Source organism: Halichoerus grypus, chromosome 1 (assembly GCF_964656455.1).
Source record: "Halichoerus grypus chromosome 1, mHalGry1.hap1.1, whole genome shotgun sequence".
In the NCBI taxonomy this organism is placed as follows: Eukaryota; Metazoa; Chordata; class Mammalia; order Carnivora; family Phocidae; genus Halichoerus; species Halichoerus grypus.
In genome coordinates this window covers 79,552,951-79,578,446 of record NC_135712.1, presented here as the reverse complement: position 1 = coordinate 79,578,446, position 25,496 = coordinate 79,552,951, and the positions used below count along the sequence as shown (strand labels likewise).

General features: G+C 46.1%; 1 protein-coding gene across 2 annotated transcripts in view; it reads right to left on the bottom strand.

Moving 5' to 3' along the window:
- ETV5 (ETS variant transcription factor 5) overlaps positions 1 to 9,369 on the bottom strand; it is a 58,938-nt gene extending 49,569 nt beyond the window's left edge. Inside the window, exons 1-5 of one of the 2 annotated variants that reach the window (XM_036066659.2) lie at positions 9,189 to 9,369; positions 6,018 to 6,136; positions 5,796 to 5,883; positions 5,618 to 5,665; positions 5,474 to 5,524 (exon numbers count right to left, since the gene is read on the bottom strand). In XM_036066659.2, coding sequence (XP_035922552.1) covers positions 5,474 to 5,524; positions 5,618 to 5,665; positions 5,796 to 5,883; positions 6,018 to 6,062 — 232 coding nt within the window. In that variant the 5' untranslated portion in view covers positions 6,063 to 6,136; positions 9,189 to 9,369. The other variant, XM_036066660.2, reaches the window with a different exon arrangement.
- Positions 9,370 to 25,496: the final 16,127 nt, after the last annotated feature.

Genomic DNA, 25,496 nt, shown 5'->3' with positions numbered 1-25,496 from the left:
AGTACTTACATTGTGGTTACACACACACACACACACACACACACACACACACACTCTCTCTCTCTCTCTCTCTCTCTCTCTCTCAGGCGCGCCCACCCGCATATACACTAGGGACCTAGTATTTGGCCTCTCCTCCAAGCTGAGCCTCTTAGAGGGCTGGGACAATGATAGAAACTGACGACCAAAGCCTCTGTTAAATGAGCTTGATGAGTTCACAAAATGAATTTTTAAAAAAGCAACCTAATCCCATACTGGCATCAGCATGCCTGGCGCTTGTCCAAGAGCTGGGAGCTGCAACATGACAAGACTCCGAGCTCCTTGGATTCCGAGTGGAGAAGCACTGTGTGCCAGGGCACAGATGGGGCCCAAGCTGCCTCAAGGGCAGCCGTGCGCCTGAGAGGGGGCTGTCAGCCTCTGAGGCTGGATCTACTCTACCACCATTAAAACTCGAGTAACATGTGGAGGGGACAGTCTCTTGGTAGAGAAGCACACACCCCACCCAAACCCCCCCTCCAACGAACATTTTTTTCTGAGACTGAAATTAAAACAGTGATATTCCTAGATGGTAGAAATGGCAGATAATACAAATCCCCAGCTTTATCATGCTACCCATGTCTTAATCTTATAAAAGTAAAGAATGCTGAAACGGGGTAGATGGTGAGTTCTTGAATGATACCAGGATTTTGTTAGCTCTGGAATCTACATCAGTGGTCTGCCGGGCAGACACACATGTAATTCCCTGTCCCAAGTTCTTGCCAAACACAAAGGACTGGAAAGGTTACTGGGTTTTATTAGAGGGCTAAGAGCAGAAAGACATCAAAGAGGAAGAGAAAAAGTCATTGTCTGTAATAAGCCTAACTGAATTAATGTTAGAGAAAATAGATTTTGTGGGAACACTTGGCTCTCTTAGATAAACGGGGACTCTAGGTCTTAGAGCCTTAAGAGTCCAGGTCTAAGGATCTTGGAGGCTATCAAAACAGGAAGGATTTCAAGTCACTTAGCACCTCTCAGTGGTAAGGTAGTGGGCTAGCTAACAAAGACTTTGAAAGATACACTGTAGCCTGGAGTCAAATGACCTCTCCCCTCCACATCCCCCCGCCCCCCCCCCCAGCAGCACTCCTCTGTCTTCTCCTACCTTCAGAACCTCTGGCTCTCAAAAAGGACAAACTGATAACCTTGACTCCCTCACATCTCTCCTTTTCCAAGTGCCTACTGTTACTTTCTTACCAAACAAAAGACTTTGGGACAACCTTTTCAAATAGAAATGGCCCATGACCACAAAGCAAGTAAACTCAAGAGTTTTGCTCCAAACTGGGCCCCAAATGATGTACCCTCTCCAAAAGGAAGGCCCGGCCTCTACTCTATCAACTTCATATGTAGTTAAAAAAAAAAAAAGTCCAGCTGAATAATCTCCTACTAAAACAGGATTAAGATCAATGTGTTTTAGGCTCAAGGGCTGCCATAACAGTTAATTCTATTTCCCGAGTCACCTATTACAATGTATTTATGAAAAGTCGATTTTATCAGTTAATTAGCCAGTCCTTAGGAAATTACTAGTACTTCCTTCAATCGGTCCATTCTTTTTGAAACACAGATTTAAAAAAGAACACTTCAAGGGGAACATAAGGTCATTTGGATTTTCAAACAGTTCTCTAAATTATATTTGCTTTGGAGGCCACGGTTTTAAAATAAGATTTTTATCATGACTTTTCCCCAGTGTAAAATATTTCTGTTATTCAAGATGCTGACAGGTAAACATTCACAATATCACAACTGAAACAAATGAGTGTGATTAAAAGAAAATTAGAACTGAAATCTCCATTTAAAAAGTACTATTTTTATATGCTAAAATCTAGTAATACCTTTAAGTGCCAAGTTAGTCCAGAAAAATTAATGTAAGCTCCCCAAACCTAAGCACTTTGAGTTCCAATCTTATCCATGGTTTTGATTTGTAGTTAATTCTATGAAAATGTACAGTGAAAATGTAGAGTAAAAATGTATACACATCTAACCACTGACTCAGATTTCCAGGTTTGTAGCTCTGTGTTAATACACATACACACACTTATTTATATTATATAAGATATATACATACACACAGTTTTATCTGTATGTACACCAGTATGTCTTATAATAAAGATGTCAGTTTTATAGTTTTTCTGTTTTATAGGCTTCTTCCAAATCCTAGATGGAAAAACTCAAAGCACCAAGATACTTAATAAGTTTTTCAGGATCATGGAATGAAAAGAACTGAGGTGACAAACTGGGTGGCCAACAGTCTCCCTAAGTCTTCCCTGAGGGTTGGCTCTAGGTTTTTGAAATCATGAGAGAGAGCCTGGACCACACCTGCATGTGCCAGCACCCCCGGCTCTGCAGCTCTGTGAGAGCTTCTTTAAGGATAATATTTTACAATTTCTTTTTCTCATTTCACCTAACCCCTCCCATTTGCCCCAAACCACCAGTCAGTCTCTCCAGTTATCTGGACCTTATATTATCCCCTCTGTAAAACGAAGGGGTTGGGAAGACTATCTCTACAAGGTACCTGCAGCCCAGTCTGGGATCTTCAAGGTTACTTCTCAGGACCAGGGGACAATGGGGGGCACTGGCAGAACCCCTCTTGTCTATAGGTTGCACTTTCTGTTGCCTTGAATTTGACCTTTAAGAATTTCCAGATGGGGGGATACTTTATACTAATGTCTGTATTTGTGAGGTAAGGTGAAGTCTATATAGCTAGAAGTAAGTTGAACATTTCTATAAGACTTAGAAGAACACTGGTTTAATTTATTCAAATCACACTCATAGATAGATGCCTATGGTTAGGAACCCAAATCAGGAAAATTTACAAAATATAATCTCTTTAGAAGCTGAGCTCATAGCACTTACTGAAAAAAGTAAGCCATAATCTTCAAAACTGACATTCTAAAATAAAAATTACCACATTACTTAGTATTTCTTTTTCTCTTACACACACACACACACACACACATACACATACACACCCCCCCACACACACATATAGAAAATTAATCAAATCATCATTAAAAGGACAGATTAGAATCAGTGTGTCAGGCCACAGAAGAATATTTGTTACAAATGCTTTTGCTACTACAGGGAAAAGGTTTGCTTTACTGGGCAAGTGCAAGTTTGGTTTACAGTTCATTGATTGGCTGACTCAAATCAACTCATAAGGTTTTATTAAATTTGAATGAGTTTCTCCCCCTCCCCTGGGATAATCATGGGCTCTTCCAGAAGGTGACTGCGGTGAAAGCTGATCCTCAATCCAAGGCTGGGAGACGTGCTCACAGAGAAGTCTGCCCAGCCCCGGGCTCTGCCAGCTTCCATGCATCTACACGGTCAGTCACAACTGCAGGAAAACCAGTCACACATACCAGTAAGGATGAACGGCTCCAGAACATACCACCGCATCCTTGTACTCTTACTGAACCTCTAAGGCAAGCTGATCTATTTGAAGCCCTCCTTCTTAAACCTCCATCTCCCAAAATAAGAGTCAGAGAAGGGGAAAGAATTATTAAAACACTTTTGAGGCTACTCAACCATCTGTTTTATCCTTAAAGGACAGAAAAGCTCAACCTTAAGAAGTTAAAGCAAAAAGCAAACAAAGTAAAAAACACATCACACTTGGTAAGCAGAAATATCTCTGAAAGCATCTCCATTTTAGGTAGGTATGGCAATTTAATTAAAGAATTTAGCACATTCTATTGGCTGAGTGGGAATTATTTCTAAGGAGCCAAAACACATTTATTGATTCCTTCACTTTAGCCTATTCCTGCAGAGAAACATCTCTCCAAATATAAATCTTGTTTACTGACATCTTTCTCTAAAGAGCATACCTTTGCTTCAGCACATGAAATCAATCTGAATGCAGTCATCTCAACTCCCTTTTAACTCTTTGGGTTACAGAGAAACAAACAAAAGTGTCATAAAAGCATTTCAAAGAACTTCTGCCAAGAAAGCCACCTCCCAAACAGACTGCAGTTTTTGCTGCTCTGAGTAGGAAATGGAAACGCTGGGCCAAATTGTCAACACAGAACAAAGTGGGATTACAAATCCCGTCTTTTATCTTGCAACACACACACACACACACACACACACACACAGGCACACACACAATATTTGGGTTATCTTTATTTAGCCTTTTAGTGGCAAGCTTCCCAATCACTTGTAAGCAATCAAAGGGCAATAATTAACATACATTTACTTTCTTATAGAAAAAACAATAGCAAGCTGTGACATCGCTAAGGTAACTATGCATTTGTGGGTTACAGTTTATTCCCTTTTAAAGTTTCATGGCATTGTGCCTTGAATAGGAGGTATATCATTAAAGAATGTTTAGCTGGTACCTCTAGGCTTTCATCTAATGACTTAGAACAGTCAGCTTTTACTTAAATACAAAGATACCCTCTCTCTCCTGTGGCATTTACACACATAAACACACACACACATACACACACACAAGATCAAACAAAGCGGGAAGAACTTGTTGGGCAAAATGAGAAATCGAGTCCTTGCCTGGCTCAGGTGCTTGCTATTATAAACTATGACTAAGAGACATGAATTTCTCTATGATGCAACTCTCAAGAGAGGCAGCATTTTCTGCAGGCCTCTCTTAAACCAGCTCACTCGCCAGTGACTAATGCTCTCTAGAGCTGCCCCGTGCTGCTCACATTTCATCAGCCAGCTTTGTCCTTGAGAGCTCTGCCTGGACCATAAAAGCTCCCAGACCTGTTGAGGACAGCCCGGAAAGATCAGTAAAAAGCTAACCATGCCCTTGCCAGCACCGAGAGCCATCTTTTGAGCTTCCCACTGCATTTATTAACTCAGTGATAGGTGCACTTAATGATCATTTGAAGAATAAGTTTTTACTCCTCTCTGAAAGATAAAGTCCTGACAATTACATGAAAAATAAGAGTAAATCAGGTCACACTGTGACCACCCTGTGTCAACTTAGAAGTAGAGACAAAATTGACAACATGTTGGGTGAAGCCACAATTAACTGGAATCTTCCATTAACTATTTTCTGCACCTTTAAAAGAGAAAAAAATGTCAGACTCATGATCTGCATCAAGGACTTAATTTATAAAACAAACAAACAAAAAAAACACCATAAAATAACGTCTGGTTAAAGGATGTTAAGTCCAACATCCTATACATATAATGTCAGCTGATCTTTAATTTTGAGCTTGAAGCCTTGCAATATTCTTAGGCAAAAAGAAATTTAGGATGAAGTTATGTTCAGTAAATCTTATCTGCAATAGAGTAAAAGCATTTTAGAAATAACTCCAATAAAGAATTAAACAAAAGTTTTGAGGGTTAACTTTGAACTATTTAAAGAAACTAAATGCATTCCACTGTCCAAATATGCTGGCAATGGCTGAAAAAAGTCTTCCAGACATGGATGTTCCAAGACCAAACGTTTTCAGAACAAATGTGCCACCACCAGAAAGGTACTTACAGTTATCAGACTGGAAATCTGGGACAAACTGTTCATCATCAGGAACTTGTGCTGGAAAAGAGATTTTTATTTTAGACATTTAAGTTTTATTACAAAACGCAGTAAAATGTTTTATATGGAAAATCGGACAGCCAAGAAACTTGCCTTCAGCTAACCAAGCCTCTTGAAGTTGACTGAGATCCTGAAACAACTCTGGAATTGAAAACAGAAGACACCAGAATGAGAACTCCTGTGCTGGGGAGAACACGGAGGATGAGTCTACATGCGGCTCTCACAGGGGGCCATTTGAAGAAGCCACAAACCAAAGGGAAAGCTTTACTACCTTCAGAATCATGGGCCAGATCTGTGTCCAAAAACTTCCTCTTTCTGTCAATCACAGGCCGCCCTCTACATTCCTCTGAGCGAGATTTCTGAAAGAGGCCAAAAGACAGTGAAGGCTCAGGGGTAATAAAGGGGTCAAAGGGGGTTGTGCCACTAAACCAATGAGGAGAAGACTCATATTCGAAGAGGGAGAACAAAACAAACCAAAGCCACATAAACTTACCCCTGGGACCATAAAAGGGACTTGCTGATCATAAAACCCATCCATGGTGCTTCCAATGCCTTGAATATCACTTTGAAAGGTTTCAGCATTGAGTAATTTCTGGGGGGAAAGGGGTCCTCCTGTAATAGGAATTTGGGAGATTTTTAACTGAGAGGGAGCAAAGAAGAGAAATGAAGTAATTTTTACTGCTCTTTCTTTAGGACCTGTGCAAAATTGCTACCTTTCTCTGAGGTACTTAAAGCCCACTCAGAGTGTAAGCTTTACAGACTAAAGGTGTGCTTGATTAAGGGCATCAAAAGTTCATAGTGTACTTAGTGTCAAATCCATTTACCTAGCCCTCCTACCCTCTCTCTCTAATCATAAGTTTGCTACTATCTGTTCCCTATAAAAACGAAAACCAAAACCCCTTATTTTCATTACAAAAGGGTGATTTCAAGATTCTCTCCAATAGAAGATTCTCCAGAGCATTTGTAATGTTAGGTCTTTTTTTTTTTTTTTTTTTAAGAGATAATTTAATTTTTGACAGTACAGTGACAGGAAGTAGAGAAAATGGGTTTAAGCATTCCAAATTATTGGCAATTAAGAATTTGACATACATAGTGTTTCTAAAAGTAGTTTGTAGGTCAGTGGTAAGACACCATATATAGTTCCAGGAATATATCGATCAGAGATATACTTATCTTCACAGAACACTCTTTTAAAACCTAATTCTTCTGTTCAAACAGACATAGGGTCTGTATTGTCACAAATATTCCTATGGCAACTTACAGAGATATCTGTGCTATCAACAACTTCTAAAATAAATAAAATAGCCATGAAAAGTAATGGATCAAGGAAACTAAATTCCATCACACAGACTTTAAATGCATCTCTACCACAGATCTTAAAAAAATATTAAAAGCAAAAGATCCATGTAAAGAAAATTCAGTTTGTTTCTTACAGTGAAGTAATTTTCCCCAAACTTGCCCCCCCCCCCCCCAATTAAACTTGTTCCGGCACTGTCAGGTCTTGGGGCTGGGAAGAGAGGTTGAGGGTCAAATGTAAAGGAGGGAACGCTTTCTAATTTGGGAGGAATAAAGTAACAATTTTAGGAAGGTACCATCTTCCTGAACCCTTTGTTTCATTCTCCAAATAGAAATGCAGTTAAATCAACAAAATGGGGAAAACAGTAATTTCATTTATCCCCAGCTCTAAACAAAGCAAACTGCTTAAGGATAATTCTTTTGTTTACCCTGCATACAAATTTTAAATAGGGAACTTTTTCTCAGTGGACAATTCCACGCAACTTGTTTTTCTTAAGTGAGCAGGATACAAGAAAACCCTTCGTGGTCAACCTCCTTTCAGCACTCTGGCCCAACTAGTCAGAAATTTTCAAAGTCAAAGAGAGAGAGAGAGGAGCAAAACTGCACACAGTCCATAATTTCCTAGAAAAACATGCCCGCTAGCTTGCCTGTATGCCTTCCAAACAGCGCTAAACGTTCAGAATAAAGCCTCTTTCTCAAATGTCATCAACCCGTATACAAAATCTGAGAAACGTCGGCAGTGAGTTGAGGGCCATGAAAATGAGTCCTCTGTAGACTTCAAAATCTGTCCGATTAAATCGTGACCTTAGAAATTCTGTCAGTGTCTATGGGGGAAAGGGACAACGGGGAAGAGATAGGAGGGGGGACATATTTCCGAGCCTCACGATGAAATACGTTGCAAAACACTTCACCACGAAGAGCAAAAATACCTTTTTAAAAATGAAATAAAAGAAGCTGCCATACGCGAACCAGAAAGAGGCATAGAGGATTTTTAAAGCAGCTCTCAGAGTTCAAGGGCTAGGAAAATCTTGTTTAAAGTATAATTTTTTTTAAAGCCTTAAGGGAGTTTAAACCACTTCCTTTGTGGTCCCCCCTTCCCGGTGCCCCCAGGAAAACTTTAACGCGGCGCAGCGGCGCGATCGAGGCCCCTCCCCCGCGGCGCGCAGCGGGCCTGGTTTTATGAATGGGAGAGCGAGCCGCGGCCGCCACATCAGGTAAAGGCTGTAACTGGATCCCTAGCGCTGGGCCCCATTCACAAAACAAGACACACTTCCACCCAATTCCCAGCCTTCCCCATTCATGAAAACTCCTTCAGATGCGCCCCCGCCCCCACTTCCAACACGCCCAGCCTCCGACGCAGGCCCCTCACCCCCAGAGATTTCGGAAGAAAGCTCAATGCTTCATTCACAAAAAGGGAAAGAAAAAAAAAAAAGCCGCAGGGAGCAGCGAGCCAACGAAAAGAAACCCGCTTCATTCATAAAGTCATCCACATTCATAAAACCGAGCTGCGGCGCCGGGCGCTACCAACCACCCCCAACCTCCAAACATCTCTCCTTGGCACTCCTCAACCAGGAGTTCGGTTCCCTCCAGAGCTCTCCTCTCCTCTGAAAATGCGGACAGATCGCTAATCCAGTGAGAGGCTCCAGCATCTCTCCATCCCCCCACCCTCCGCACCCGTTTTTTCCCCTACTATCCCCAGGCCGCTGCTCTGATGCTCCCCGACTTCTCGAGAACCGCGATGCAGCCTGACGCCCTCAGGCTGCTGGGGTGGGAGTTGGGGGATTGAGTGTCCACTTCCCACAATTTGAAACTTGCAAGGCCTGCATAAGTTCCTGGCCAACCCCCAACCCCTCAGGCTGCACATGCCTGTGTCACTTAACCCCTCCTGGTGCTTTGGGGGGGCATCACCTCTCAAATATTCCCCTTCAAGCTGCTTCCCGCCCCCTCCTCCCCACTGCAAAGCTCCGCCGGGCGTCTCTTCTCGCGAGCCTCCAAGGCTCCTCCGGGCTCTCAGACCTCCAGAGACTGTAAAGCCCCGCAACTCCGCGTCCCTCTCCCCCCATCCCCACCCGAGAGCCCCCGCACCTCGCGCCCGGCCGCGCCTCCCCGCGACGTGCGGAAACCCGCTCTCCGAGCGCTCCGGAACCGTTAGCTACCCCCACCCTACGCCTCCCAAGAACCGAACCGGACCGGGCCACGAGAGCAGGGGGTGGCCAGCCCGGGGGGGGGGGTACCTCAGTCCAGATAGAAAGTGCACCCGGACTTTGAGGATTCTGAATCAGCCAGTGAACTCTTGCGGGCTGAGCCCTTCGGAACGGCTCCTGAACACCCCTTCCGATGCCCTCCTGCCTCCTCGACGCCCCCTCACCTGAGGCAGCCGCTCTCCTCCGGTTGCAGCGGCCCCGGGGCGCAGGCGCGCTCACGCACGCGCGCACCGGGCCTGGGCGCCTGGGCGAATGGCTGGGCCGAACCGCTCGGGGGACGCTGAACCGCTCCGCGCACCAGCGGCTGGACTCTGCGCCGCAGCTGCCAACCAGGCTGGAGCGCTGGCCCGGCCCCCCGGGGCCTGCTGCTCCGCCTGCCACCATTGGCCCGCGGTCCTAGCTCAGCCTGGTTCTCATTGGCCCGAGGCCGCTCCTGCGCCTGTCCATCACGTCTTGTTTACCCTGTCTGCGGGCAAATCCAGCCTAGCCGCCCCATCCACTCCAGCCCCCATTGGTCAATATCGCTTTCCTCTCCACCCCCTCAGGGGTCTGTTTTACATAATTTATGCACCGGGGGCCATTGGCCAATCAGCACAGGCTTGTTTATATAATGAATGTAAGGACGTTTTTCATTCATAAAAAACGCGACCTGAGGGGGAAGCTTAGCTGAGTCAGTGAAGCACTTAAAGGGGCCGAAGCCGCGGAGAGTCGCGTTTACTTCCCTCCTCGCAGCTCTCCCAACTTTTCACCGAGGCATGGCTCTTCCCCGTCTCCATTCACCCCTATTACCCCACCCCCACTCCCCGCCCCGCAACGCCACCGCCAGGATGGGCCACTGGGCGCCAGACGTTCGCAGCTGCAGCACCAAGCAAAGTTATCATTTTAGAATTCAGGCGAGAGGAATTCGTCATTCCACCCAGAGAGAAACTCGCTGACCGACCTGGGCGTTCGGCCCACAGAAACACAGAAAACGGAAACCGAGCCCTCTAATCTTAGTTACCTTTAAGAGAGGCCTTAATTTCCTTTAACCAGGTTTCCAGTGGGGAAGAATAAGCAGTATCTCCCTTTAAAATCTGAGCTCTCAAACAGATTTTGGTTACTATTTTATCCTGGCAAGGCCTAAGGCCCAAACAAATTCCGTTTGCTCCCCCTGTTTAATTGCAGTTTACAACCTCCGCCAGAATAGGTTCTGGACCCGAGATGAGATGAGAGAGGGTCGGAGCTCAAAGAAATCCTCTCCGGGGATGGCACCAACCAGTCAACCGACCTAGAAACGTAAATCCCTCCGAAACGGGCCTGCAGAGTTAGACCGCCTGCCTCCCTTCCGGGACTGCTTGTTTTCCATTTAAGTGTTGAATGCAAGATGGTGCATTTGCGAATTAGATCCCGTGCAGCTGGGAACGGCGAGAAGCTATTCTGCCTGCCAAACGATCGGGCACTAACTGCAATTGCTGAGATTCTTAACAGGGTGTTCCAGGAAACAAATAAATAAGCAAACCTCTCCCCACTCTGCCCCCTCTACCCCCTCCTGTGAAGGCGGGGCAGCTCTCTGCGCTCCCCCAGGATGTTGGGGTGCCCTGCCATTCACCCTGCGTGCCCGTGGTAGGGAGGAAAGACGCCAAATGTTAGGAGAGAGCCCCTAGTGAAGGGGGTAGCCGACTGTGGGGTACCACCACCCCTGCCTGGGGAATGCAATGTGGATGTTGAGGGGAAAAATTTTTTTTTAAGTCAAAATTTGCCCACCTTCTTTTCGGCTTCCATTTGTGTATCTTAAAGAGAGAAGCCACTTGGTTTGTCATTTATAGCCCAAGAAATGTTGGGGTTCACCAAAGGAACCTGGAGTACCCTGCTTGAGTCCCGGACCCAGCACTGGTCCTTCGTGAGCTGTTGGCTTTTGCAAGAGACTCGGGGAACATGAGTTGATGGGTGGGAAGGTGCTCTGAACTTTCAACAAGCAGTTCCATGATACTTAATTTCCTAATAGAGCATTTTGCTTCTGACGCCAGCTCAAGGACAGTTTTTCCCTTAGTGCCTCTCTTCATTCCCCAGATAGTACCGTTTCTGTTTGGTGGCTGGAGATTTTACCCCAGTCCTGCTGTGCTGCCACTGGGTTGCTACCAGCCCTGAGGGCTTTTTCTCTCCAGCTAGACTCCCAGCCCAGGTTAGCTCCCCAACCACTTCCTCCCCTAAGGCAGGCAGGCCCCAGAGTCCCTATGTGAGAGAAATAGCATGTGCCTCTGTTGCTCAGCAAACCACCAGGAAATATCATTTGAACCCCAAATGATGGAGGACAGAACAGGTTGACACCACAGGGAAACAGATTTTAGCTTAGTGTAGCATGAGGAAGGACTTTGGGATGTTTGGAGTGGCCAGTGAAGGAACACTCCCACTGGTAATGAGTGTCCTGCCACAGGACACATTTATGCAGAAAGATTTAAGGATAGAGCAGAGGGACCACTGCAGTGGGTGGGATAGATGCACGCAGAGGATTGTTCTAGCTCTAAGAGTCTATGATTCTGGAATTTGGAGCTTGTGTTGGAGAGGGAGGTCCTTGGGCCCAGGCACCGTATCTGCAGTGTGAAATGTGATGGTATAACTCATGATGACCAACCTTGGCAGGCTGACTCCTGGGCACAGAGTTGGTTCCTTTTTGTTTAGTGTTTCTGATGTCTTTTCTCCACACCTCTTCCTTCTTTTTTTCTGCTTCTCCTTCTTGGTGACTTATGTCCTCTGCTCCCATCCCTATTCCACTCCCCATCTTCTCTTGTTATCTTTGCTTTATAAGAGTTCCTTAACTCTTAGGGGGTGCCCGGGTGGCTCAGTCGGTTAGGGCTCTTGATTTCGGCTCAGGTCATGATCTCAGGGTGGTGGGATCAAGCCCTGCATCAGGTTCCATGCTCAGTGCAGAGTCTGCTTGTCCCTCTCCCTCTGCTCCTCACCACCCCCCACTCACTCTCTCTCTCTCAAATAAATAAATAAATAAAATCTTTTAAAAAGAGTTAAGTGTCAGTATTTAGAAGTTCTTTGTCTAGTACATTGAGTCTTTCCTCCTTAGAACATTACTTACAGCATATGTTCTAATGTACAATTTCTTCTCTTCCAGGAGAGTAACAGGACTGGAAAAGATAACAAAAAGAGTGACCAGCCCTCTGGAACATTCATCTAGGGGCAACCTAGCTTTTGTCCTCCAGTGGTAGCCAAACTCACTTAATTACAACAGGATAACTTGCACCTTGTTCTTCAATGTGCAGTGTGTCTTCAGGGAAACAACATGGAAAAATGGAAAAACAAGTCCCTTGCCCCAAGCCTGAAAACGTCTGTTCCCTTAGAGGACAGCTTTTAAAATTTTCCCTAAAATCCCCAAAGCAGTTTAAAGTGTAAAGCAGGCAACTCTGCCTCCAGCCGATCACCAAGATGGCAGTGGGAAATGTGGCCGTGTCCTGCTCTCGGTCCCTCACCTTGAGAAACTGCCTCCCATTCCGCTATTAGAACTGTTGTGGTGAGTGTAGCCCTGGGTGGAGGCTGGAGCGTGGGCTACATGGTCCCTTCCGGTATACTATGGAGGAAGGGACTTGAGGGCAATGGCAAAAAGGTAAGGAAATGTTTGTTCGTTTGCTTGTTTTGTCTTCAAGGGAGAGATAAAGAACTCTATTTGGCTAGCACCTCTTCCTTTCTCAAATTCAGGAGTAAATACCCTAAAAATGGAAGAGAGAAAAGAAAATTTTTTAGATTCAATGTCTCTTTAAACAAACAGGGGCCATATTGCCTTCAGGGTTCCTTATAGCCAGGGAATAATAACAGCTGACATTTACTGAGTGCTTAATATGAGCCAGACACTTTCCCAAACCCTTCGCATGTGTTAAGCACATTTAGTCCCAACAACCGTCCTCTGAGGGAGGTACAATTATTACCACCTCCACTTTTCACAGATGAGGAATTTTCAGTCCGGGAAGGTTCCATAAATCACTCCAGGTCACAAGAGCCAGCACCCAGTGAGAGGGAGAGTGTACCTAAGGGGGCCCCTCCGGAGCCCGCCAGTCCCCACTCTGCTGGGCCGCCTCAGCCCCAGGGAAGGAAGCTGCAGGACCACAGCCAGCGATGAAAGAGTACCTCGCTGCCGCAGGCTGGTTAGGGGATTTGCTTGTACTAAGCCACTTGACCTTCCTAACAGCCCTGTGATGTCCACACCATTCCTATACCGGTTTTACAGACGAGGAAGCTGAGGCACAGAGAGGTTAGGGAATTTGTCTAAGATCTAAGAGTAGGAGTGGGGAGTCAGGAGCTGAAAGCAGATCTTGAATGGAGTCCTTGCTCTGAAACACTTCGCTATGAAGTCTCCGTTCTGGCTGTTTTCCCTCTGTGCCTTTCCCTCATTTGCCTTCGGGGCTCTTATTGGCCACTCCCACGGAAGTCCTGGTGCTTCCTTGGGAACTCGCTCCAGCAACTCCCACCTGACTTATGAATGACTCTCCTGGGCCAAAAAGACTTGGTCTTCAGTGAAACCACTTTTAGAAAGAGAATGGAAATTTCGTTCACTGAGCATCACCTAGATGCCAAGCTCCATGATAGACGCTTCATGTACATTGTCTTGGTTGATACTCCCAATCCTCTTCAGAGGGAGCAACAATACCCAATTTGCAGCTGTGAAAACTGAGGGTCAAAGCGAGAGGTTAACAAACACGTCTGAGGTGTCATAGTGAGGAAGGAACAAGCCAGGCCTCTGACCCACGGGCCTAGTGGGAACTTACTCCTCTCCTGGTCCATTTCCTAAGCTTGAGGACATCCTCTGTCCTGCCTCCTTCTCTTAACTTTCAATTCTTAGATTGTAGAAAACATCTATTCTCCAGGAAACCTGGGGACACATGTCATATTTAGATACCTGTTGGCTGAGGGATTTCTTCCTTGAGCCCAAAACCTTAAAAAGAAAAAAACAGTAGAGTGAAGTCTTCAGAAACTTCCTAGGCCTCCCATAGCCTCCAGGAAGGAGTCAGCTCTGCAGTGGGCTCTCCACTGTGTACGAGTGCCCCTGCTGTCTCTCCCGAGCCTCCTGGGCCCTCTGGTCGGACCAGTCACAGCCCCACATCCTGCTCTACCTCCCAGGCCCAAGAAGGAGCCCCCCAAGCTGCTGGAATCTGGGGGAGGGGGGAATCCCGAGTCTTATCTTTCAAGTTTTCTTGCTCCTGTGCCACATTAGTGTGTCAGTCAGAACTTGTCCGTATATTAAGAACATGCTTCTCCAGCAGCCCTTCACAGCTACTGTAATTTTTTGCCTCTGATCCGCCAAGGGAAAGCCACCAACCAAGTGAGTTTGAATTGGGCGTAGAGAAAGGGTCCGTGGGTTCTGGGTGAGAGCCACAGGGCCCCCTCCAATGAGGAAGTGGATGAACTTGAATGTGTCGACTTGTCAAAATCTATTTTGACCACTCAGAGTCCTCTTTTTGCTTCCCTTCTGCCATTAGTGGAGAGTTCCTTATGGCCGGGGGTTGACACTTACTGCGACATTCCCAGTTCAGCCCCCCACGTATGAGTAGCAGGCTCAGAACTTGCCCGCCTCAGGCTCTGCAAGGCCTCGCTTTGGCATCACCCCTTGGGCCCGCTGGAAGAGCAGGCTGGTGGGGCTGGAATGTGGATTCTCTCAGGGGCCTGCTTCAGCGTGGCAGCTGGAGAGCGGGTGGTAAGGAGGGTGGTCCTTTCAGCTCTTGGCTTGGCTTGTTAAGCGCCCACCTCTGCTTCAGCTCTGTCAGGCCTGTGGAGGGGGCTGCATTTAGTTTGAGTTGGACAAAGGAAAGATCAGGCATGGCCACTGGTAAGGGAGCCCCCAGGTGAAATGTCCCATCCGTGGATTTGATCATATGACTTCACCTGGGCATCCGGCCTGCCCCTTCAACCTGAGGCAGTCCTTCCCCTTTATTACCACACGGAGCCAAACAATCAGAGTGTTTAAAAACAGGTAACGTCCCCTTCTGTCTCTCCTCCACCATGATTCTTGCTAGTAGTCTGTCCCCTGCCCCTTACCTCTGGGACATAAGGCAGCTTCTATTTAAACCAGAGCCTGCCTAAAAACCTCTCCTCCTCCCTGCCCCTCTCCCTTCTCCATATTCTCTCCCATTAAGTAGCCAAATTACATAAGCAAAACTGCAAAATATGAGAACAGCTTCCCATCCCAGGAAAGCTCGGACTTCTCTGCCCCATGGAAGGGGCTCCAGTCCTCTGTCTGTTCCTCCTTGCACGTGGGGTCTTCCTCGGGGCAGGACACAGGTGCTCATACAGTTTGGCTCCCATCTCTGTGGTCCCATCGCTGAATGTCTAGGAGGCTGGAAGGTCGACATCTTGCTCTTAAGAGAGATTATCAGCTTGAAGTAAGGGAGTGCTTGGACATCTCAACTGTGACCTATTTTGTGTGTTTGTTTACTTTTTACTGAAGCATGTATACAGGCAAGTACACAAATCATAAGTGTAGAACTCGATGAATTTTCACAAAGCAAACACCTCTGTGCATCTAGACCCAGATCACAAGACAGAACGTTATCAGCTCCCTGCTCCCAAAAGACCTCCTCATGCCCCCTTCTACTCATTGACTCCCTCTCCCCACTCCCCACAAAGGTAGCCACCATCCTGGCTTCTACTCTCATAGATCAATATTGCCTATTTCTCTTTTTTATAGATGGAATTGTACAGTACAAACTCTTCTGCGTCCGGTTTCTTTTCTTTACTATATTTGGAAGAGTCATTCATTTTGTAGTGTGTAGCTGTGTTGCATTCAGTCTTTGCTGCATAGTTTCCCATCGTATGAATATATTACAGCTGATTGATCCATTTTACTGCTCGTGGACATTCGTGCAGTTTCTAGTTTTTGCTCTTACTATTGACACGGCTATGAATATTCTAGTGAGACTGTAGTTATTAACCTAGTTTGAATCGGTTCATTTAAAATGTGGTCATAAGGGGCACCTGGCTGGCTCAGTCAGAAGGGCATGCAACTCTAGATGTCAGGGTTGTGAGTTGGGTACAGAGATTACTCAAAAATAAATTAAAAACTTAAAAAAATTTTTTTAAAATGTAGTCAGAAGATTCATTTTCATGTCTTATTTCTTTGAAAAGTGACAGAGACTCATGACAAAAATTCTCAACATCCCAGAAAGGTGTGGAAAACAAAAGCCCCTTCATCACTTCCTTTACCCGTAATCCAGAATCATGCTCTATTAACAGTGTCTTGTGTATCAGTCTAGGTATTTTCTACTGCTCAGACAATCATATCTAAGGATATGCTTCATACCCTTAAAAAACTCCATAAACTGGATTTTATTACACTCCATTTCTGCCCCTGCCTCTCCCCGCTGAGCGTTACAGAGTCCGGGCAATCAGTGGATGCCGGGGAAGGTGAATGGCCTATCCCTCCTGTCAGACGCGAACCTGGGCTATCACTTTGAATGCGCTCTTATTAAGGTAAGACATGGGAGTTTGTGCAGCAGGAACTTCCATTTCTACTTCCGTACACATTTCTTGAGGGGCTGGTGTCCCCCGCATGGAGCTTGTCTGAGAAGAGCTCCCAGTCTGGTGGGAGGTGGGTGCAAGGCACAGGAACAAATAGCTACGATATGATGTTTACAGGCGTGGTAACAGGGACCCGTAAATGGGTTCTGAGAGTACAAAGGAGGGAGCAGTGAGTACTTCCTGTTAGGGTCAAGGGAGGCATCAGAGAGAGTTGACATTTGGGCCAGCTGGAATGTTTAATTACTAGGACTTGGCTGGGCAGAGCAAGAAGGGAAAGGCCTTCCAGGCAGAAGGAAGGACCCTCACAGACATAGCGAGGCTGGGCAGTAACTGGCATGTTCAGGGACTGGCCATTGCTTCTGTGTGGCTAGACCACTGGATGGAAGGATGGTAGGGCCAGGAGATGACTGAGACAGGGTGAAATAGGGATTGGGGAGATAAGATATCAGGGGTCTTATACAGTCATTACGGGGGTGATCATCCATATTTTGGAATTGTGGGCTACATCTCTTCGGTGCTTAAAAACAAACAGCCGAAAGACACGGAGTGATTGGTTCCAACATCACCTCCTCCGAAATACCCTTGATTAAAGTATTGATCACATTGTTCCTGTGTTTGTGTTGTCCATGGGACAAACTCCTCTCATAGGGACCCCCTTGCATGCTTGTCTGAATTGCCCAGCCCCGAACACAGCACCTGCACTTAGCAGGAGGTCACCAAAGGATGAATGAGTACGTGAATGAGCAGCAAGTGATTTTGACTGCCCGGCAAAACTGTGCTTGAGAAAGGGGGTGGCTGGGTGAGCGTCTCTTGGTGGATTTGTTTTTAGGCACGCCCAGCTTCTGCCTGCCCACATGGTGGGAGAGGAATGAGGAGCTGGTGACCTTGGCCTCTGGACCAGCTCAGGCTGTCTGCTGAGGGAAGTGCTTCATTTCCTTAGCAACACTACCTGCACCCAACATGGGGCTTCAGTTCAGCCAGACTGGGGATGGCATGGAGCTTGGTGAAACCCTCCAGCCTCACCTCTGCCTTTGGCAACCCAGGGGGAATTCATACTGCACTAAAATGCCCACATCTTCCATTTCCATTTTGGAAATCTGGGCCTTGCTCAGAAAAAGGGGATCAGCCTCCTCATTGACTCCTTCAACCTAGATCCTCCCCTGCAGACAGCCCCTTAGCCACTGGGCTGGTGACATGAAACAGGTTGGAAGAACCACTTTCCCTTTCTCCTCAGTCTGCCTGGCCTTCCTAAGTGTGGCCGGCTCTCTGGAAGAGACCCCCACCCCCACCCCTGAAGGCCCCCTTTAGGCAGGCCAGAAAAATCAGCATTTCCACCTGACCTTCGAGGAATTTTTTTTTTACCAGGTAGCACCCTGGGTGGGAGAATTCTCCATGCCTTTTGACTTGAACTGCCCTTGCAATCTTTCCTCATTCCTGCTGCTCTTTTCTGCATACCTAATTGCTTTGTCTATTTATCTGGGTTTCATCTGGACCTTCCCACTTAGGAATGTTCATTTTGTACTTGGAAACTGACCCCAGGGCCTGTTCCGACAGGGTCGTCTCAACCACAGTAGAATATAAATGCTAAATATGGTCTTCCTCTTCCTCCTTATGTGTTAGACTGCCTTCCATGTGGAGATGTAATTTTTCATTCCAGGATCCGTGTTTTACCCTTTCCAACCCACACATTGCCAAAAGCATGCGGGCAGCATTCATTTACAACTCTGTGTACACCGTGCAGATGTAAATGGTTGTGAGGTAATCCATCAGGTAATAATGGTAATGGCTCTGTATAGACTCATGTCTGGAAGAAGCTCTTTGTTTATTAAAAAATCTTCAGTGGGCTAGATTACCTCTCGAGCTTCCCAGACTCACTGTCTTCTCTTGCAGTTACTAAGTTACACCTGCCCTCCCTTGTGTGGTGAGCAGAGGGAACAGAGGGGAAATCCGGAGCCAAAGCCCCAGTTCATACTTCAGCTCCATCGCTATTAATTATGTGACTCTTGGTTCAGGCCACTTCACTTCTCCGCATGTGAGTCTCCTGTCAAAAAAATGGGAATAATAACAGAGTAGTTTGACTGTTCAGTGAGATTGGGTGTGAAGGTGTCCAGTGCCGAGTAGGCAGGAGCAGTGGGACTGGGTTTTCATCATGGCTCTGCCACTTGCTAAGTGGGTGAATTTGAGCAAATTTAATCTCTCCGAGCCTCAGTTTTATCACTGTAAGATAGGGATCCTAATGCAAACCTTAGGGTTTCCAAGAAGGAATAAATAGGATATTTGAAAAGCATCTAGCGCAGTGGGATAGATTAGAAACATAACACATCCGTCTCCGTCCCTTCTTCTCTGTGTAAATTCAGGGGCTGGATGAACCTTTCATGACCACTCCTGACCTTTGCAATACTTCCTGGGATAAATGAAAGAGTTTCTAATGTCTCACTTCTCAATGTGGTATTTTCCTTTCTTGTAGATCTCATTAGTGTTTTCTTCCTAACTACTTTTCTCTGATGTCTAGTGTTTCTCTCTCCATTGATTTCTGAAGGAACTAAAGGAGTTCTGTTGGATCTTAGGACAGAGGGCAGAATGCCTTCATGAAGGATGTATTATATGAATGGGATCTTGCAGAATGCTGAGGAGGTATTTTTTTTTAAATTTTTTTAAATTTAATTTTATTATGTTATGTTGGTCACCGTACAATACATCATTAGTTTTTGATGTAGTGTTCCATGATTCATTGTTTGCATATAACACCCAGTGCTCCATGCAATACGTGCCCTCCTTAATACCCATCACCAGGCTTACCCATCCCCCCATGCCCTCCCCTCTAGAACCCTCAGTTTGTTTCTCAGAGTCCATAGTCTCTCATGGTTTGTCTCCCCCTCTGATGCCCCCCCTTCATTTTTCCCTTCCTGCTATCTTCTTCTTCTTCTTCTTTTTTTTAACATATAATGTATTATTTGTTTCAGAGGTGCAGGTCTGTGATTCATCAGTCTTACACAATTCACAGCGCTCACCATAGCACATACCCTCCCCAGTGTCTATCACCCAGCCACCCCATCCCTCCCACCCCCCACCACTCCAGCAACCCTCAGTTTGTTTCCTGAGATTAAGAATTCCTCATATCAGTGAGATCATATGATACTTGTCTTTCTCTGATTGACTTATTTCGCTCAGCATAACACCCTCCAGTTCCATCCACGTCGTTGCAAATGGCAAGATCTCATTCCTTTTGATGGCTGCATAATATTCCATTGTATATATATACCACATCTTCTTTATCCATTCATCTGTTGATGGACATCTTGGCTCTTTCCATAGTTTGGCTATTGTGGACTTTGCTGCTATAAACATTGGGGTGCACGTACCCCTTCGGATCCCTACATTTGCATCTTTGGTGTGAATACCCAGTAGAGCAATTGCTGGGTCATAGGGTAGCTCTATTTTCAACCTTTTGAGGAACCTCCATACTGTTTTCCAGAGTGGCTGCTGAGGAGGTATTCTTTGGCGGAGAAGGGGGTGTGGCGAGCACGGGCAGAACAGAATGATAAAAGCACAAATACGCATGAGTGTGTGGTATTGGGGAAGGAGGGGTGTAATGGGTCTGAAGCAGTGGTTTACAAAGTCACCCAGGTGTCCTGGCTCACAGCATTCAGAATTTTCTTATGCAAAGAACATTACGATTTTTTTTTTAAAGGTGATCACAAAAGCACGTGGTATAGAATTCTCTCACATGCACCCAAGCAATTTAATTAGTAGAAAATGGGAATCTATTTTTTGTGTACATATAAAACCACAACGTGAGCACATGTCTGTGAAATAAACAAGCTACTGAAGACACACAACGGGCTGTTCCTGAGGCTTTTCCACAATTTTTTGCCAGGGACTGTTTTTACGCTCCGCCATCCGCGGGCTCTCACTAGAGATAGGCAGAGCTGCTGGTGCCAAAGGTTTAACAAAAGTTGATGGGAGAAAACTTAACATGGAGAAAATTGTATCTTTGAGCATAATTTGGACAAGACTCCATTATTCTATTTTAGTGAAGGAACATTTCTTTCCAATGGATGAGACTTCTGAGGTTCCACTGAAGTGCAGCCTGCAGGATGGGGAGGGCTGGGCTGGATGCTAGGGTGGGGGGTAGGGAGGATGCGGAGGGGCAGTGTGGAGGGGAAGCAGAGCAGAGGATGGTGAGTTTGGAGGGGCTGGGTAGGGACCGGGAGTTGGGTAGTGAAGATCTGAGGAGTCTGGATCTGATTCCTTGAGCGAGAGGGAACTAAGGTAAGTTCTAGAGTAAGGGAGTGACACGTGAAAAGGGGAAATTTGGGAAAGACACATCTAATGGGTATGAAGGGTGGCTTGAAGTACATCAGAACAGAGAGGTAAGAGAAAAAAAGAGCTCGGATGCCAGATGAAGAGATGGGGGGCGGGGAGTGGGGAATCAAAAAAAGCATTCATTCTAGATGTCTCTTTGTCCTGGCCCAGAATGCTCCAAAGTGCCAATGAACAGGACGGGGTCTGCAAGAAGAATGGGGAAGGCTGGCCATGGGCTACTGGCCCTCTAGTGCCTCCGAACAATTGTAATCAACCCAGCATGTCCTTCTGCTGACGCTTTCTGCCCCCGCTAGCTTGCACAGTGGAAGGCGAACAGAGTTCTGAATTCCTCCAGTAAGTGACTAAGCTCGTACTGGGCTGGAGAGGAGGCTCACACTTGCTTATGCCCCTGCCAACCTTGCCCCCCACCCCAACAGGGATTTCATCCAAGAGCCCCTCATGAAGACTGACCCTGAATGGTAGAGGTCAATGCAAGCCATTTTGAGCTCAAGTCCAGGACTGACAAGGAACAGAATGCTGAAGGCTGTTACATTTGTTATTTTAAAAGATTTGGTACATTATTACTTGTCAGGGAGTAGGATCGGAAGTAGAAATTGTTCTTTCAACTGGCAGGCGTGCATATGTACATTGATACTTTAAAAATTTTTAAATTTATGGCCCAATTCCAATCAGATATTTAGTAGTCTCACTTTTTTACAGTTTCCCCAAAATTGTTTGTTACTGTAAATTTTTTTTTTTTATCAGTCTTCTTAATTCACCAACATTGGGGATTTGGTCCTTGAAAACTTCCCAAACATTTCGAATTATGAAATCATTATACACTCATTGTGTACAATTAGGAAAATACAAAAATGATTCAAAATTAACAGGCACCCATAATTCTAGAAATGAATACTGTTAACATTTAAACATATTTCTTCCCTGGCTTTTTTCTTCACTGTTTTACATAATGGAGATATATTTTTTAATATATAACTTTGCATTTTGCCTGAGATTATAGGCATGTCCCCAGGGCATTAAACACTCTTCATAAACTCCATTTTTAAGGTTTGCCTAGTATGCCTTCTTATGGCTATAACATCATTTACTTGTTTCCCTGCTGTTGGAGATTAGGCTGTTTCCAATTTTTTGAGGTTAAACACAACACTACCATGACAATCTGTGTGTGTGTGTGTGTGTGTGTGTGTGTGTGTGTTTTAGTTTTAGTATAGGTATGACTGCTGGAGAGGGGTCAGACCCTGGTGCCTATGTCAGAGGAGGTTCCCCTGCCCCCTTCCCACTGTGAATGACAGTGGTCAGCTGAAGGAGGGGCTGCTCTGGAGGTGTCCACCTGGCCCCTGCAAGAGGCAGTAATGCCCAGGGCTTTACAACAGGGCTGTTGTAAAGGAATCAGAGAGGTCTTGCGATTCTACTTTGTAATGGGGGAATCTAAAAGGGAATTCATTTTCAAAGGAAACATAGAGGCTTTCAAAAAGTCTTTTGAATTGATTGGGTTAGTATTGTGTTGCTTTTACATGTGTTAAAATTTTTAAAATTGCATGTGTTAAAAAATAGAGGATCTAATGAGGGAGAGAATAGCAGTTGCTTTGAATAACAAACTAGTAGGGATAAGAAGACATTGGCTTCCTGAAGTTCTGTGCAGGCTGGCTTTCTTGGTGAAGCAGTCCCCTGGGAAGGAGTTTTGGGGTCAGCAAATCAGAATTCCCAGTCTAGCTGGGCTACGCTGGGCAAGTTGCTTGGCCTCTCTGAGCCTCAGATTCCCCCATTGTGAAATGAAGCAGAGGATGACACTACTATTTTTCACCTGCAGTTTGTGGAAAGGCTTCAAACACCAAGTAAGGATCTGCAAATGGCAGCTAAGACGGTGCCCCAGGAAGGGGGCTGAGGCTTGTTCTGGAACTGGAATCGTAGATCGGTGTGCCTGACCTCAGACAGCTCAGCCTGGAAGACTCAAACCTCCAGAGCGTGGAGATGCAGGTTATATTTTCAGAATCTACTGCAGGGACTGAAGTCATCCCTCTTCAGGCATTTACTAAATGGTTGCACTTGTGCACCCTGGATTTCCTTAACTGATAGTTCGACGCTGTGCTTTTTTGGCCCAGCCTGTAAACAGGGACAGGGCTGGGCTAAGCGAACACTGAAACATTGCATTCCGGGGTCAGATGTTTAAAAACCCTGCAATCAAACCTGAGGCCATATTCGGAAACAACTGTATCCGATGACAGCTTATTATGGAAGGTTCTGAACTTCTAAGAATTCCTTAGTAGGAAACAAACAAAATACAAAGCTCTCTTCCTAATGTTCTGCTGCTAGGAATTTTTTTTCTTCCTGACTTCTCCAAGCATTCTGCTTGTTGATTAAAACAGAGATCCACGGTGTGTGTGTGATGCTCCGGTGGGCAGAAGGCTAGCTTCAGAGGGCCAGGGAGATGGAGAAGTTCGGTGTCACATGCATTTCTGGGAGGTATACTCTCCATTAGTTAACTGTGGGCATCGAGTAAAGTTTTCTGGTGTGAGTGTGTGGCGATGTGTTTTTGTGGGTTTTTGGCTTTTTTGAGTCTGAGGAACAATGAGAAAGAGAACCTTACGATGACCTGTCAGGCCCACAGGAGGGTTGGTTTTGGTTTTGGTTTTGGTTTTTTTTGAAGATTTTATTCTTCAGTAATCTCTACACCCAACATGGGACTTGAACTCACAACCCCAAGATCGAGAGCCACATGGTGCACCGACTGAGCCAGCCAGGCGCCCCTGGAGGAGGAGGTTTCCTTTAGAAATGTTCAAGGGGAATCTTAATACCCAGTCTTCTTTTGCCCTTGTCTCTGGGAAGGAAAGAGTTACATCTCCTGCCCCCACCGGGACATTTTTATTTTTGCAGTTCTTTGAAGTGCCCTGAGAGCTAAGCATCAGGCCCAAGGCAGCTCTGTGTATCTTTGTAACAGATTAGAACATATTCACATTTTATTTGCTCACAGAACAAATATTTCCCTTGGAATGAAACCGAGGCAGCGAAGCAGGATCAGGCAGGACTAGCCACGAAAGAGAACACCTCCCCCGCCCCCCCTTCCCCCCGGCCCCCAGGGCCAGGCCGGCTCAGGGCCTACACCATTGGTTCTCCCCTCACCTCATTTAGGCCCTACAGACTCACAGTGATTGATTAATTGAGTCATTTATTCATTCAGAAATAATAATTGAGGGGCGCCTGGGTGGCTCAGTCGGTTAAGCATCTGACTTCGGCTCAGGTCATGATCTCAGGGTCGTGGGATCGAGTCCCATGTTCAGCTCTGCACTGAGCATGGAGCCTGCTTAAGATTCTCCCTCTCCCTCTTCCTCTGCCCCTCCCCCTGCTTGTGCTCTCTCGCTCTCTCAAATAAATAGATAAAATCTTAAAAAAAAAAAGGAAATAATTATTGAGCCCCAACCATGGACCAAGAGCTGTGCAGTTTGCAAAAATAAAAAGAGAAACAGACTCTCAGGGGTCTCATAGTCCAGTAGGGAAGCTAAGATGTTTGTATATGAATATCTCTAATCAAGGTGAAAGAGATAAATCTTCAGAACTCAGGAGATCAAATGTTCTGAGGTGGATACTTACTCTGCTTCTGCGTTGGGTGTGCGTAGGGCTGGGGGGACCAGTGGAACGTGTCTGACACAGTTGATGTGTATGTTCCTCTGTGTGTGTGGGCTCTGCGTGTGTGCGTGTGTTTGCGGTGTGGGGGGTGCTGTGTATGTGTGCTCGGGAGTAAGTGTATGTGTAGGTAGTAAGTGATGGTGGTGAATATGGGAGTGAGTGTGTGGGAGTGGTGGTGAAAGCTATGCATGTGTGATGGTGCTGTGTGTGTGTGTGTGTGTGTGTGGTGTGTGTGTGTGTGTGTGGTGTGTGTGTGTGTGTGGTGTGTATTGATCATGCTGGTGGTAGAAGTGAGGTAGGGGTGACTTTTAGGCAAAGGAAGACTTTTGGGGTAAATGTGTATGTGTATATGGTGTGTATGGGGTGTGTGTGTGTGTGTGTGTGTGTGTGGTGTACTTGTTGGTCACGGCGGTGGTAGGACTGAGAGAGGGAAGGCTTAGTGACAAGTGAAGGTGGGGAGGAGCAGGGTGGTGGTGACAGGGGAGGGGGGAGGGCCCAGCAGGCTGAGGAGCTGTGCCAGAAAAGGCCTGGAGCTGAGAAGACTCTCGAGGGGGTGTGTGAGGGGAGGGTGAACAGTCAGAAATAAGCTGGGAGGGAGTGTTTAATTTTGATAACTGCTTTCTTATCCAGACAATGGCAGTTTTGCTTTCCCCAGCTGTCCCTCTTCCTGAGCTCATGTGAGATTCTTGGATAAAGGAACCATTGCCTTCTCTGAGGATCGACCCCAGCTAAGACTCAGGCCTCAGGACGGAATCTCAGTGATTCTCTGAGCGATTCCTGGGCACCTTCTCCACCTGGGTGGTTGCACCAGACGTGGTTCAAAGCGCTTCCAGCCTCCTGAGCTCAGAATAGCAAAAGCAGATTCTACTGGGCTTGGGGCTGAGGAGGTTTAAAGGCTGGAATCCCTGAGGCAAAGGTCAGAAGAAAGGACAGTGCGTAGCTACCTGCCGGAAAAGCAAGGGGATTGCTAGCTTCCTCATAATTCACGGGCTACCCTGGCTAGATCTGCATTTTGTGGAGCTTTTTAA